Source organism: Pezoporus wallicus, unplaced genomic scaffold (genome assembly GCF_028554395.1).
Source record: "Pezoporus wallicus isolate ANWC-B61680 ecotype Strahan unplaced genomic scaffold, APGP_CSIRO_Pwel_v1 contig_7363, whole genome shotgun sequence".
Taxonomy (NCBI): Eukaryota; Metazoa; Chordata; class Aves; order Psittaciformes; family Psittacidae; genus Pezoporus; species Pezoporus wallicus.
In genome coordinates, this window is record NW_026641434.1 from 709579 (window position 1) to 725524 (window position 15946).

At 38.3% G+C, this 15946-nt stretch overlaps 1 protein-coding gene across 1 annotated transcript in view; it reads left to right on the forward strand.

Moving 5' to 3' along the window:
• Positions 1-15723, forward strand: part of ELL2 (elongation factor for RNA polymerase II 2) — a 29987-nt gene extending 14264 nt beyond the window's left edge. Inside the window, exons 4-12 of the mRNA XM_057423930.1 lie at positions 1678-1841; positions 4501-4760; positions 6473-6597; positions 6733-6820; positions 8260-8806; positions 11620-11689; positions 14280-14451; positions 15371-15415; positions 15552-15723. Of these exons, the coding sequence (XP_057279913.1) occupies positions 1678-1841; positions 4501-4760; positions 6473-6597; positions 6733-6820; positions 8260-8806; positions 11620-11689; positions 14280-14451; positions 15371-15415; positions 15552-15668 (1588 nt within the window). The 3' untranslated portion in view covers positions 15669-15723. The remainder of the gene's footprint in view (positions 1-1677; positions 1842-4500; positions 4761-6472; positions 6598-6732; positions 6821-8259; positions 8807-11619; positions 11690-14279; positions 14452-15370; positions 15416-15551) is intronic.
• Positions 15724-15946: the final 223 nt, after the last annotated feature.

The following is a 15946-nucleotide window of genomic DNA, read 5'->3' on the forward strand; positions in this document are numbered from 1 at the left end:
TTCTTGGTCACAGGAGAGCTTCTAGCCTCAATTTCAAAGCTGAGATTTGTATAGATAGCAGGCTTTAGGAGCAATAAAAAAAAAATGAGCTGATTTAATAAGCTCTTTGCCTTGCAGGAGATCTCTCAGCATCCTCATCCTCATTGTTTTTCCCCTTGCTTTAGGTCTTTTCTACTGCAGTACAGTCTTTCAATGAGCTCACTTAGATGATGGGATTGGCAAAAAGCCAGATGGTTTAGTGGCAGACTTGGGAGAGCTTGGGCAGTGTGGGTTTTTTTGGGATTTTCTTTTGGGTTTTCACTGTGTCTGAAAGGAGCCAGACAGCTGCCAAGGCAGCTGGTAGAAGTGCATGTCAGGCATGAGAGGTCCTGCACACTCTCCCAAGCATCTCTGAGGGCACCTGCTTCTTTGGGAAGGAGTACCTTCAGTTAAATTAAATTGTATTTTTTAAGATTAAATTTGAGCTGCTTTAGCTCTGAATAATTCTGAATAACATGTCTAGGTAGTTTTGTGGTTTGTCAAATGTTTTTTTTACTCTGGTAGTTTGTGGTAGTCAAATGTGGTTTGACTACAAGGTCCTTTGTAGCCAGCTCTCAGTTTGTGCGAAGTGACTGCAATGTTAATGCAAAACTTGAGTAGTGTTACATGCAGAGTCAGATTGTGTTTGGTTTTTTTTTTTTAAGAAAAGATAAAACCAGAAACATCTTCTGCAGGGTGTCAAGTCTAATTTTGTGCTCGGGGCAGCTCTGCCTTCAACACTGGCTTGGAGGAGGATTGCACAGGCCAAGGAGGAGGATTGCATGTCACAGTCCATGCTCAGCAATTCAGGTTGTGAAAAAGAGTGTGAAGTCAGGGATGTTCAGGGAAGAGGGCAATGGCTAAAAGCTGTGCTTTCTATGGCAAGAAGGATCTTTCTGATTGTTGTTCGTGTGGTGATTTCAGAGCAAGGAATACATAGCTCTAGGCTATGGACAAAATTGTGGCTGAAATACTGGCCATTGGCTTAGTCCAGCTTTGTGACTTTCAGAAATTAACTAAGTTGAGAAATGAGATTCTTGACCCTTCTTGAACCCTTGGTGGGGAGTTTAGGATGGTTGAAGTGTTTCAGGTTAGCTAAAGCTTGTGTCCTTTTCTTAGTCAGAGCTGTTCAGTGGTGGGTGCCACACAGCGTCCTTGTTACGAGCAATGGTAGTTAGGCCAGTTTAAAGAGAGCTCTGAGTGTGCACTTGGACTGATCATGGTGGTCTGTGCTCCTCCAGAAGCTCCTCCTGGAGCCTAGCACCTGCCCTGAAGCTGTCGAGGAGACATTGCCATCCTTTGCCTCATACAGGGTTTGCTGTCCGTGCCTCTTCTCAAATGTGAGTCCTCAGAGGAGCACAAGCACACTTAAGCACTGGAGTGACTCCCTGAGCTGTCCCCACCATTGTCATGGCAGCCATTACCAGCACAGCCCTGAGTCTGCCCAAGTACACTTACATGAGGAGATTGTAATTACGCTGACAGTTAAACAATTTGGGTGTGTAGAGACAATTCGAAATGTATTTACACCCTAGCTACCTGTCAGAACTGGAAAATGTTTTTCTTCACCTATTAAGGCAGGTTTTGAAGTTCCTGATGCAACCACACTTCTAAATCTGAGCTAGTGCTTGGGCTAAACCTTTTTCAATGTGTTTGTAGTTCTGGACTCTCCCAACTCAGTTGCCTGGGAAGTATACAGAATAAAATTACAGTATGTGCAACAAGTGATTCCCATGTGAAGACCAGAGAGCGCATGGCCCAGGCGGAAGCGGAGGCACGCAGTCGAAGTGCAAAGTTTATTAAACCTGGTGGACCATTTTTAGGTATGGTTGTATTTCATTTTTTACTAGTTTATCTGTAAGTTTTCAAACTCAGTAATTCATCTTTTCAGTGTATCCTTGGGAAAGATGGTTTGTTTAGAGATCTCAAGTGTAGGTAACTTGCCCTTATGTTGCAGTGTCCTAGTGCTGTGTTTAGACATTGGCCTTTATTTTCCCTCAGAAAGCCTGCCAGGCCTTCCTTGCCCCCATATTTCTTGTCTGGTTGAAATTTTGACTACTGACGTGAGGGGTTTTCACTATCCAATGCACTTAAATTTGCTGCTTCAGTAGCCACTGTTTGGTTTTGGTTTTATTTTTTTGTAACAGCACTTGTGAGTACCTAAACATTCTGCTAAACCATTAAACTTAATTTGTAATCTAAAAAAAACAAAACAGAAAGCTCACAAACAAAATTCAGGAAGTCTCATACAAATTCAGAAGTTTAATATGAAAAACATTGTTTTTCACACTTTCTAATGCTGATTAAGTTTTATTTATTTTATGTCTTGGTGATTAACAAGTAACTGTTACCACAAGACCATGGCTTTGGTTGTTGTTTTGGTTTGTTTGTTTGTTTAGGTTTTTTGTTTATTTTTTTTGTTGTTGTTTAAAAAGTTAAAGTGAGGTAATGTTGCCATTGTCCCATGGATTTCATCGTTTTCCACAAAACATTTCCCTGAGGAGCTTGCAGATAGACACAAGGTAAGCATCTGTCTTAACAGGCACTCAGTGGTACAGGCAGCAGCGGTCCTGCCCACAGCAGCAAGCTGAACCACCCCCATCCGTCTTTGTTAAGTAACACAGGCTCTCCCTGGATGTGTCTGCAGTCCTCTGCCAGCACAGACATCAGTGATGAGTCGTGGTGCAATGCTTACTCTTCCTCAGTGTACTCCAGAGTGTTTTTAACCAGAGTCGTCACAGCTTTTTGGAGATACAAAAATAGGTGTGTGTATCCTTGACACCCAGGGAGCTCAGCACAGGTTGATACCAGGATGTGGAGCTGGGACTGCTTCCACTGTGTTTCTGAACTGCTAGTTAATGGCAATGCAAGAGGTGCCACTTTCATGTACTTCAGAATGTCTCACTGGGGAAGCTCTATTTGACACTTGAATCATCTGCATGATTCTTGTCGGTGGCTTAAACAGATCTTAAGTGAATATTTAACATTCGATAAATTGGGTCTGAAGACTGGCAGTAGGACAGTTACAATATTTAGAGTACTTTTGTTTCAGACTGGCTTTGAGGTTCTCAGGTAGGAGAGGTCTAGTTGTTGTTAGGTCACAAGGATGACTGCAACATGCTTCATGCAGGACAAATTAGGAACTGGAACTGGGGTTGTTAATCATATTAATGTTTGGTTATGTTTTCAGGGTGGGTTTTCAGGGTGATTAAGTGAGTCAGAGACATGACTTTAAAGAGGTATTTTGTTTGAATGCTGCTTACACTATTGTCTGTGCCAGGGTTTTGTGTACCTACACTGAATTTAACTTGTCAAAACATTTGTAATGCATTCAGTAAACAACTAACAAGTTCATATTGTTCTAAAAAATGTAACCATGTGTGTTTGCATGATGAGGTTTGCTCCTGAAAACCAGAAGGGCAGAGTCCAGGGAGCATGCAGGGTGGAAAGGTTATAACGGTTTGGCCTCCACTGCAAAAATGGAACAAATTTTTGCTATTCCTAGGGACATGTACTAAGTACATAAGCACAGCTCAGTCTCTATGTTTGATAGAAAAGAGCAAGCTCTGGATTTTCTCACCAGTACTCAGCAAGTATCCCTCATGTTTGGTTTTGGAAAAATACCTGGTTTGTGTTACATCCTCTGTTGGATTATAAACAATATTTACTACAAAGATTTTCTGTAGTATTCTGAGAAACCTTTTTTTGTCTGATAGCAAATGCTATTTAAAAACACAGGGTAGAGAAGTTTGTGTCTTTTTCTGGAAAACTGAAATTCAGGTTGGTGGATATTATTTTTAAATTCTGGATGCATCACTTGCAAGTACTTGAATTGTGCCTTCTCTTGTGAAACACATTTTTTTATTTTTTTATAGAGTTTGATCCAAAGCACTATGCAGGCCATGTTTTAAAACTTTGCTGGCCCTGGAGCCAGGAACTATTAAATTTTTGTTGTGTTGTTCCCAACAAACCTGATTTTATTTAATAATAAGGCAACATCTCAGTTTAAAATGTGGTGTAACTTACGGTAACTCAAGTGATTAACACTAAGCGTCATTAATTTCTTTAAGCAGTGATGCAATTAATTCTGTAGACATGGTCTCTCTAGACATTAATAGGAAATCTTTTTAATTATATGGAAGACCTTTGCATCATACTTTAGAGTACTCATCTAAAAAGAATGCCTTGTTTTGGGTGTTCAGAGTTTGAGCTTATGAACTGGAAAAATAATAAAAGCCCCACCCATATAATCAAGTTGTCTTCCTACAGGTACAAATCAATTGCTCATTTGCCAGCTTTTTTTAATATTGAATATTTCTTTGTTAATGCCTAGCTCAATGCATCTTTACTGCCTGTATTCTAATAGATATTGAAATGCTAACTAAATACAATTTTCAGAGTTTATGTGGTAAATATTAACTTCCTTGTCTTGTTTATGTTTGGGGGGGTTTGTGTGGGTTTTTTTTGTTGTTGTTGCTTTAGGAAGAAGACTACCAGTTAAAAGAGGACCAGAAGGCATTCCAGATTTTGTGCCTGTCAGGAAGAGATCAACTCCTATGAACCCTGCAAACATGATACGGAAAACTCGCACAGTAACTGCTGTTTCTCAGCGACCATACAGGGACAGGGTGATTCACTTACTGGCACTGAAGAATTACAAGAAACCAGAGTTACTTGCTCGCTTGCAGAAAGATGGTGTAAACCAAAAGGACAAGAATTCCCTCGGAATTATCCTGCAGCAGGTGAGACCATGGAGTTTGTGCCAGCAGTTTTTCCTTCCTGCTAGTCTTATAATTGTAATTTTGAGCTGTGTGACTCCAATGTTTAAATTAGAAAATAATAAACAATGTACATAATGCTCCTTGTTTTATACACATGCCCTAAACTGCATGTCCATGCAAGGAAAGGCAAAAAAGAATGAAAAGTTCTGGGGAGTGTTTTGATTTTGCTAGAATGGCAGGCAATAATTAACTGTTTCTAGCTTTGTTGCTCCTAATGTCTTATTTTGTTCTCTCCTTTACTTGCACTGCTTAGCTGCTTAACTGAGAGAAACTGACTACATTCTCTCAACTGTGTGAAATAATTTTTTATTCAGTTTCTCTCGGCTTAATAATGAGGCTTTTTGTATAAATCTAAAAGCAGCAGCCTGAACTTGCTAAGATCGAATATGCACAGGTTTCCTGCTTTTAGAATACACCTTCAGTTCTGTTTTTAAGAAGTGAATTATGGTTTCAGGGTATCTTTGTTACTTTTAATTATTTTTTAAGCTGGGGACAGGCAGATGTGAACATAGACATGAATTATTATTATTTATCATGTTTTGGAGGGAAAAAAATAAGCAAAGCCATGACAAGTGGTAGTGGTGGTGTATTGATATGTTATTCTGTGTTTTGTATGGGGCAGATTGATAGGATACTGTTTTTCTTTGATGTTTTCTTCAAAAGTCTGAACAGGTATTGGGTGTAGAAGTCTAAACCACCACTTTAGTTGTAAATGGTCTCAAGGTTTTACTAGTTCATTTTAACTTCTTGAGTTACTTTTTATTTGAAGATATAAACCCATTTCATTTTCAAAGGTAGCAAGGCATACACACGACCTTCTCATGGCCGTACTTTGCTGTAATCAACCCTGTGTCTCCAAAATAGAAAAGTTCATTTGGGCCTGTACACCCCTCCTTAAACATTTTAGCACTAAATCTCATTGTCAAAATGCAACTTGTTAGAGATGAGTGCAGTTACTTTTTCCCAGTCCGTAAAACTTTGATATGTCTTAAAACTGATGGGATAAATGAAGAAGCTTAGTGCTCGTTACCGCATAGAACTGTTCAGGAGAAAGCTATAGTTTCTTGTCACTCAGGCACTTGAGAAAGAGATGCAGTTTTGTATATCAAGACAAATGATGACATACTGTGGTCATTAATGGAATGATGGAAGACATGCATTGTTCCAGGTAGTCTGTGCTCTGCCATCATAGTATAGCAGTGTAGAGGGAACAGCAGGTGTCCTCCTGAAGTTGGAGAAATCTGAATTTGTATGTGAAGATAGTGTACTTCAGTTCTTAAAAAGGAAAAAAAAGAAAATAAAAACCTTGGCCTATTGATGTATTTCATGCAGTGAATATTTAAATTTTTGGCATAGTTTGCCTTGATTCTTAATTATATTTTAAAGATAAAAAGCCAGACACATGGTGCAGAGAGAGATTTTCATAGAGTATGTTTCATACATGCTTGCAGCAGTTTGGCATTTTCTGACATCCAAATTTTTACATACCAAATTGACCACATTTTTTAAAATTGGCACTCATTATCTGAAAGCTACTTTGATTGTCACATCTGAAAAAAACCCAAACTGGTGTGTGATTTGAGATTTGATCAAGTTTTGCAGTACCAATCTTATTTTCTGTAGCTTGCATTTAGGTATAATGAACTTTTATTTTCTTAAATGTCTGCCTGTAGGTAGCCAACCTGAACCCAAAGGATAATACTTTCTCTCTGAAGGGTTATTTATTTAAAGAAATTCAGAAAGATTGGCCTGGATACAGTGAAATAGATAAACAGTCATTGGAGTTAATACTTTCTAGGTAAGTTCAGTCTCTAAGGGAGGGAAAATAGCCATTTAAAAAAATGGGAAATGAATGTCTGTCCTCCCTGTAATGAAAGAACATAGATTTTTTTTTTTTTGCCTTATAACCTGAAATGTTGGGTTGTCATTGCAGAAAATTAAATCCATCTGAGAATGCCACCAGCACCAGCAATTCAGAGTCTTCTGTAACTTCTAACACATCTGCTCCATCAACTTCTCAGGTACTTTGTTTTGTTTTATTTTTTTAACATTATTTACAATGTATTAAGACATCACACTTTATAGTGGTGTAAAAACTGTGATGTGAAGCACTGATGCTGTTCTTAACACATGAAAAACTGGAACATTTATTTCTAATTGAATTACTATTTTTTTTAAGATAGTTGTACTGTCAAAGGCTGCAAAAAAGGTCACATAGCCTGAGCACTACTATATTTAATGTTCTCTGTTTCAGAATGCTTATTACCTTAAATGTTTATTTAGAAAAATAAACAATTCCTAGGTCTGCACGATATTTTGTAAACACACCTTGATCTCTGACACCAACTACCCCAGTGCTAATGTAGGCTACTATATCCTTATGCTACTATTTTAAGAAAGCCTAGTGAAAGGACAAATTACAGTAGTAATCCACTTGGAGGGATTTATTTTTTTTTTTCTCCCTCTAGGCATGATTTAAGCACCCATTTTTGATTCAGGGTTTCCCAGGTGTGAAAAGCCAGATCTGAATCAGCATGCACTACATCTGCCTTCCCCCAACTTTTTCAGACTTAAATGTGTATGTCCTGTTTTCCTGCCAATGCAACAGTACAGCGCAAACCCTTTCAGAAGAAGCTTGCAAAACTCTGCATAAAAGAAAGTATTACTTTAAGGAAAAGTTTGATGCCTTCTGTGATTAAAACTGTGTTTCAGTGCTTGCAGCGTACAGCCCTAAGTTGGGAAGTATGGAAAGTGTTTTACCACTGAGATGATACGTTTAAATAGAAAAAGGATGGCAGACCTCTTTTTAACCCTAACTTTCTTCCTGTCAGGGCATTAAATGGTGCAGGTCCCAACAACCTCTTTACACCTGCCTCTCTACAGATTCGGGATTTATTTCAACTGGCTGGCAGTCCTGGTCAAAGCTGCCCCTTGTACATCAACAGTGTGTACTTGCTAGAGAAAAACATGTTTCAGCTGGAGAACCAGCTGAATGACAGCTGTAGTAAAACTCAGGCTTTTACCTATTCTTACCAGATTTGCACTTCACACTCTCTGATAAGCACAATGCTGCTTGCTTCTTGGGGTTGATATAGGAAATAATATGGCTGTGTGACAGCAAAAGCTGACTCTCAACCTGGTATGTCCAAATGAAAATCAGTACCTAAACAAACAAACTGAGCCTCCTCATCTTGGTGAACCCTTTGATAGAACTGCTGAAAAGAGCATCTTTCTCCCAAAACCTTGTAGCTGTAGATTTGAAAAACAGCTTGCTAAGATTAGAAACTTAAGAATGAAATAAACAGTGTAATAAGGTGCAGTAATTCCTTGTTTGACAGCTACTTATAGATAAAAAAAAGATGTGTTTTCAACAACTGCTTGCTCAGAAATACTTCTTTTTCAGAATGGGAGCAAAACCTAATTCTGATAATGTTTTTAATATTTTTTTATATTATCACAGAAACCACTTTTGAGTTACAAATTTTTTGATCCTCTGATAAACGAGATGCAGAGGGTATCTCACCTGAACAGTCAAGTCCAGCCAGCATGCAGTGGCCACTTGCAGGCCTCCAGTGAGAAAGCCGCTACTGCCCATCCACTGCTTATAACCCCTGCAGCCACCACTCCTCCTCCTCCTCAGCCACTGCTTTCCACTTACAACCTTCCTCAGACCATCAGCTCCAGCTCCCCCAGCACCTCTGATGGTCGGGGGACAAACAACTTGCTGGTGGACAGCTTCAGCCAAAATTACAGTAGCATCTGTGAGAACCAGCAACAAAAATACACCTCTCAGACTCCTTTGGGTACCCAAGCACCAGCTGTGGTGCGGGTGAAGTCTCTCAAGTCTGCAAGAGAGAAGTATGCGATTTGGTACCAAAATCCTGAAAAAGTAAAAAAACAGAAGGACAAAAGCAAAATGCAGGACACTGGGAGTGTGAGCAAGAAGGAGAAAGACATTAGAAAAGAAGAAACTGTCAAGCTGGAAGAATCCTTCTGTTTGGATTCAGGTGAATAAACTGCTTTTCCTAACTACTATATGGGTAGCCCTGGTGAAAAGCACCAGTAAATCTAGGGACTGGAAAGACGAGTGGTCACTTTTTCACTTGCTTTGCCGTTATCCCAGCTTTATAGTCATGAAGATTCTTACTGAAAATTAAGGTAATTTTTAAGAATTCTCACAGCATAATACAAAAACCATTAAATCAAAGAAATCTTAAATGGATTGCTGTGGTGGGCAGAAACTTGTTAAAGGGAAGAGCTAGATACTAGAAAAACACTGATAGTTCACTGAAACTTACTCTTTTTCCATCAGCAGGTTTTAAAGTCTGCATGCTGAAAATAAAAACATGTCACACATTTACTGCATACTAGTTTACTGAAACACGTAGATCAGACATGATCTACCCCTGCCATGGCAGGGGGGTTGGAACTAGATGATCTTAAGGTCATTTCCAACCCTAACTATGATTCTGTGATTCTATGACATAAATATCTTTCATTGTGTATCATATTCATTAAACTCTGCCATTTCATGGGAAGTCTAAAACCTGCATAAACTGACATGTACTTTTAGCAGAGTTTTGCTTTGAACTGTGCTGTAAGCTCCTTTCCACCTTGGCTGCAGAATTTATTACTTCAAAAGATGTAGAAATGGTGCACACTTAAAATGGCATTGAAAAGTTAAACAGAAACACACAAAGAATACATGATTTCTTAACACATAAGCACACAGAAAATAGGGTGGAGTTCAGTTCCTTTGTTAAACGTGTGTTTAATTTCAGAGGTTTAGCTTACAAATCAGAAGGTTTAGCCCTTTCCTATCACAGGTAGGAGGCATCTGTAGAGTATGCAGGGTGCCTCTTCAAAGTGTTGTTGCACTCCTAGATAAAGGTACCTTAAGATGGCCTTTTCACATCAACCCTGGACATACTACACAGTGCCCACACGGCTTGAGGTTGCTTTGAAAATATTCATGCTTGAATTCATGAACATGTGAGCATCTTTCTCCAGAAGCTAGTAACAAAACTCTGAACAGCTAGGTAAGGAAAAGTTTGTACTATATTTCAAGTTGGTGCTTACAGCGAAGCTTTGAAATGCGCTTGAATTTTTTGAAATTAAATGCTCAGAGCAAAATTGTCTGCATAAGTTGTATTGTACATACTGTGACTATTAATATTATTGCTGGCATTTGCATCAAAATTTGTTCCCACTTTTACACTTCTTTTTATATTCCTGCTATACCATATAATTTTAATATTAAAGCAGAAGAATCAAGTGGAACATTCCATGATGCCTGTTTTTTTCTCCCAATGACTTAAAGCTCAGGTACCTTAGAGATTGGCAAGAATGGTTGAGCTTTAGCAGAAACACTGTGTTTACAGAGTGTCAGTGCAAGTTAATCATGAGTACAAAGGATTATATGGTTTTTAAGCTTGCCAGAAAACCCCACATGTAAAGCAAAGAGATATTACCAAGATACTGAGTGTTCCTTCCTGTTCCTACTAACTTTTCATTACAGCAGCTATTTTTCTTATTTATCAAAAAGACAGGGTACTCCTGAAACACTTCTTTAAAAAGAGGGATTAGAGATTAAGTATATCATGCTTTCATAAGGACATTTAAAAGAGCAGAAGAGCAGTTTACAAGGGCAAATAACTTTGGAACATGTATTGCTGTAAATGAGGAGCAAGTCTTTATTGCAGGTTGTTGAAGCCTGAATGCCAGCAACCCGTATACAATGCTACTGACTTTCCTGCTTAGAAGAGTGTTGAAATTAAATGTAATTTTGGATATCTGTAATTGGCAGGGATGAAGGGATAAAAACATGGCATGAAAAGAACTTTAGCTTTCTACTGTATTTCTTGCTGGAACCTGGATGTTGAGATAGATAGATATATACGTATATATAAAAATACAGGCTGTTGTGGTTTAAGCCCAGCCAGTAACTCGGAACCAAGCAGCCACTTGCTTACACACTCCCATTCTTCTTCCTCCCCCGGCTCCCGGAGGTGTGGGGAGGAGAATCAAAAGAATGTAACTCCCACAGGTTGAGATAACTAAGGTGTAACACAAACCACTGCTGCTACCACCAATAATAATAATGATAAGGGAAATAACAAGGGAGGAGAATACAACTGCTCACCACCTGCTGACTGATACCCAGCCTGACCTGAGCAGCAGTCTATCCCTTCCAGGTAACTGCCCCCAGTTTATATAGTGGGCATGACATGCTGCGGTATGGAATACCTCTTTGGCTAGTTTGGATCAGGTGTCCTGTCTCTGCTTCCTCCTGGCTTCCCCTCCCTGGCAGAGCATGAGACTGAGGAACTCCTTGGTCGGAGTAAACATTACTGAGCAGCAACCAAAAACATTGGTGTTATTAGCGTTCCCAGGCTGAAAGTCAAAAACACAACACTGCACCAGCTGCTAAGAAGGAGAAAAACGGCTGCTATAGCTGAAGCCAGGACACATACATATTTACATATCATGCTGTTGTCTTGTGCGCAGCTACATCTGTTGCTACATAACTTGAATTGCTTTGCAGATGCTGCATGTCTTCAAATAAGAATAGCTGACCTCAGGTTAATATTGCAATAGCACAAAGCCTGTAGAACAAAGTAGCTGTGCCATTTTCTGAACTGTGGTACTGCCTACTGTGGAGAAGGTTGTATGGGCTCTATTATTAACATATAGAGCTTATTCCAAGTAATTCACTGTGAGAATAAAGCTGTAAAGGTTTTTTTCAGGCCCATCAGGTTGGTACTGTTTGGCAATATTAAAAATCTGCTTACCACAAGTGTCATATTCTGCTTTTCTGTAGGAGTTCAAGAAACTCTCACTGCTTCCACATATCCTCCTTTCCCGACAACTGAACAACCAGACTACTTAACGTGAGTAAAATCAATTAACTCTCTTGCCATTCATGGAAGCAGCTGAAAAGTCACCTATAAAAGCTCTCATTTAGCTACAAAATTGAAAAATTACCAAAATGTAATTTTAGAATAATAACAAGCTCCTTTAAGTCACCCTACTACTTTGCTTGAGTATCTGTGAGTTTTAAGCTCTGAGGTTGTCATCCCTTAATTACTGTGGGGGAATAGAAGTGCTGAAAAGAATTTTTAACATATTTTAGAAGACAAAACATATAATTTAATTCTTCTTCAAGAACACAATAAAAAGGAATATGAACCTGCACTGTTTTCTTTTAAGAAGTGAGGCAGTACAGAAGGAAAGCTGAATACTAAAATACTCAATACATAAATTTGAACATCTTTTTTGTGTTTTTACTGCTTAGTGTGCCTAAGCTGGAAAAGTTGGGAGGGAAGAAGGCAAACTTTAAAGTCCAACATGACAAAGCCTGTATATGATCTTAAGAGAGTTAACCATCAAAGGTTTTACTAAAGCTTTAATATAAAATGGCCACTGACTAACTTGAAGCTACAGCAAAATACCAGATTTCACCACAGAATTGCCGACCACAAAGCTAAAGAAAAATAAATTAAAAAAAACTCAATTCAGATTTTAAATTTAAGCTGCTTAATTTTTACTACAAAGCAAGGTAAAAATGCATTAAACTTGACTGTGAAATGTTATATATCTACAACGACTGGTACAATGCAGTCTATAAAGTTATGGAGGGACATTGCAGTAAGTTTAATTTTAGCTCCTTAACAAGTTGTCGCACATCATATTAGCATTCCCGAAAGTTAAAATTTACCTCCTATGTAAAAAAAAGATTTTTATTCATGACAAGTATTAAAGAACTTGCTTTAAATGAAATAGCTCTAATAACAGAATCATTTGATTGCCTAAACGCATTTTTAGAATGTTAAAACTTCTCTGTCAGGAGGATTCTTCTTTATTGTTGTAAAACAGAGAAATAGCTTTTGCAAATTCCCATGCAAATGTCTGAACTTTTCCCCTACTGTTTTATGGGTGACCATTTTTAAAAACATGAAAGTTGAAGAAAGCTGCAATGGAATAACTTGGTCAGTGGAACCTGAATTTCTATGAAATGCTTTTTGTTTTTTTTTTCTTTTTTTTGGAGGTGGGGAGGAGAGGGAGTTGGCACAGTGAGGGCCAATATAAAGCTCTTTTCTCCTTTGGAAGGCTTAGTTTGAATTTTTGACAGGCCTTCAATGCTCAGAGCTGAAATGAGCACCATGATAGGTAAAGCCAGGATAAGTCTGACACTTCCCAGTTGTGCAATTGCACAGAATGGGCCTAAGCAGGAGCATTGAATTCCCTTGTCATATTTACAGTACAGAGAAGGGCGGACAATTTTGTTGGTCTCCTAAAACACTCTGAATTGCCAGGTTCACCAGCTTCTCTCAGAGGCGTAACATCACATCAGCAAGGGAGGTGAGGCCTCTCTATAGAACTTGAACTTCGCTGCATTTTTTGTCTGCTTTAAGGTAGACAGCATGGTAGGAGACAGCATGGTAGCATCCTGTTTCATATTTAATACAGTTAGTGATGCTCCTTGGAAAGATTGAAAGAAAGTCTGGCACTGCAGAGAAGCAGTTTAGTACTTCATATTTTAGTCTGAGAACTCAAATTTAATTCTCAGCCTCTGCTGGGTGAAAGTGAACAGATTCAGCTTTTTGCTGTCTGTTTCTCAATCAGTGGAGGACAGTGATACTGAGGAGTAAGGGATATGGTTATTTGATATAATCTGATATTAAAGATGGATTGTAGAATCATAGAATAGTATGAGTTGAAAGGGAACTTAAAGACCATCCACTTCTAACTCCTCAGCCACGAGCAGGGACGGGCTCCACCAGAATGGAAGCCAATAGCCATTTCTAAAAGTAAAAAAAAAAAAAAAAAAACAAAAAAACAAAACCACCACCACCCCCCCCGCAAAAAAAAAACAACCCTACAAAAACCCAACCAACCAAAACAAAACAAAAAGAAAAAAGGGTTCATGCAAGATTTCATCAAGTTTTCATTCAGATTTCACTAAGTGCCTTAGTTAAATGGAAGCAGTGGAACTGGTGTTCAATAAAATAATCAGATTTTATCATTAGCTATGCTTTACTGTTACTTATAAGCACAAATGTAGCCAAAAATCTAAGTGCATCCAACTCCTTAAATCAAATCCCTTACAAAAATGAAAAATGTAATTAAATGAATTTTCAAAAGTAAATGTAACTTAATTAACCTTCATAGAAAGAGATTATAATCTAGCAATTTCTTTTCTTTAACTGAAGCTGGTGCATTTATTAGTCATTCTATATTTGAATGACTGCTAATGTTTTGTAAATGTGCTACACTTTGTGTAGCTTCTGAATAAAGTAAAATATTAGCAAATGTCACAAAAATATGATAGATTTCTACAATTACCTAAATAAATTATCTTGGAGCATGTGTGCTTACACATAGAAGCAGTCAGTTAACTGACTTAAATCTTGGGTATCTAGGCTTGATATTCACTACGTACTTGGGGGAAAATTTCATGTGTGCTTGTTTTTCCATTAGGAAATACACAGCTATCATCTCAAAAGAGCAATGCGAGAGTTACAAGGAAGACTTCTATGCAGAGTATGGTGAATACAGGATTTTGCATGCTTGGATAGAGAGTATCACTAAGAGATTCATGAGGTTTGATGAACAACAGAAACACCTTCCTCCAGGGTCCAAAAAATATCAGGTAAAGGAGGATGAAAGTGTTTCATCTCCCTCTTATCCCTTCCAAAAGTCCACATTTTCAACACAGGCAGATCCCTCATATCTATTAAATTTTACAGATGTAGTTTTAAAAGACTTGCCAGGTTCAGTGTCTGAGACTGGGTAACAGAGCTGGAACTACCAGACTGGCTCAGACTTTGCTGACCACCTCAGCATCCAGGCAAGGCGAGGGAGTGCTGTTGGACAGATGGGGAAGAAGACTGGAATAATCCATAATCCCAGAGCTTTCCTTGACCCTCTCTTCCCCATGATTTTAGAGATTTATCTAAATCTGTATCCACAACTTACCCATCTTACAGGTAGCTGGTCCTAGCTATGATTTTAGCAGAAAAGGAATTTAAAAATCTGATATTCTGGATCTCCAGCCTGGACTGCTCTGGTTTGGACATACAAATTCCACATGTTTAATATGAGAGTTCTTCAGTTTTGTGTGCACTGAGGATTTTGATTGGCTTTTATTTGTTGGCCAGATTGCGCATGCATTTTTGAGTATTTTAAAAACCCTTGTTCTGTGCAAACAGACAAAGGGAAAACTCGAAGAATTTGCATATGTGCTCTGACCCTGCGTGGATTAGCTCTAGGTTTTGACACTTGAGAAAACTCTGCGAAAAGCTGTTCAGCCCTCAAACTCCACCTGTTTGAGCTGTCTGTGAACACAGACAACTGTGTGAGCAACTTCTGAAAGGGCATCTTGAAACACATGCTCCTTTTGTTGCCTATTTACAGGTTTAATTTCAGATCTAGTGTGATACAGGGGGCTGTGGGTTTATTTTTTGCAATGCAGAAGAGTGGTGGTGAAACTGAGTATATTTTTAGTATTTTATGTAAATTTACATTTTCTGCTAGTAGTGAAATATTGTTAATTTTCTTTTTATTTGAAGGTACTTCATGAAGAAGTTATAGAAGAGTACCAGGCATTAGCACAGGTATGTGTAACAGCAGACTTGTGGGATGTGGTAGTCACTGAGACTGGCACAAGTCTATTTTTAAGCAAAGGACATGAAATACTGAACTCTTCTGCAGAAGTGTTTTTGTGTCCTAATTTTCATTTTATCTTTACAGTCTCATCCCAGCTACCATGAACAGAAGAGGAGATGCGAGTATCTCCACAGCAAGCTGTCTCATATTAAGAGACTGATTGTGGAATTTGATGAACTCAAGCCTAATGATGACAACTAGTCTTCTGCTTTGATCAGGACATGTGAATGAACCAAAGCTTATTTATGTAAAATCTAAGATTCTAAAAAATAGAATCAAACTTCTGCATTAAGCAAGTCTCACTAGTAGTTGTACCTATACGCGTATAATGAAGCTGCTTTTTCTGGTCCCTTCTTTTCTTCAAGATTTATGTTTGTTTATTTTAAATAATTTTATCAGTAGATGCTGGGGAACCAGTACCTCTACTATGAAGTTCTGCACATTATAAGAAAATATTGTAGCAAATTGAATTGTTTTGG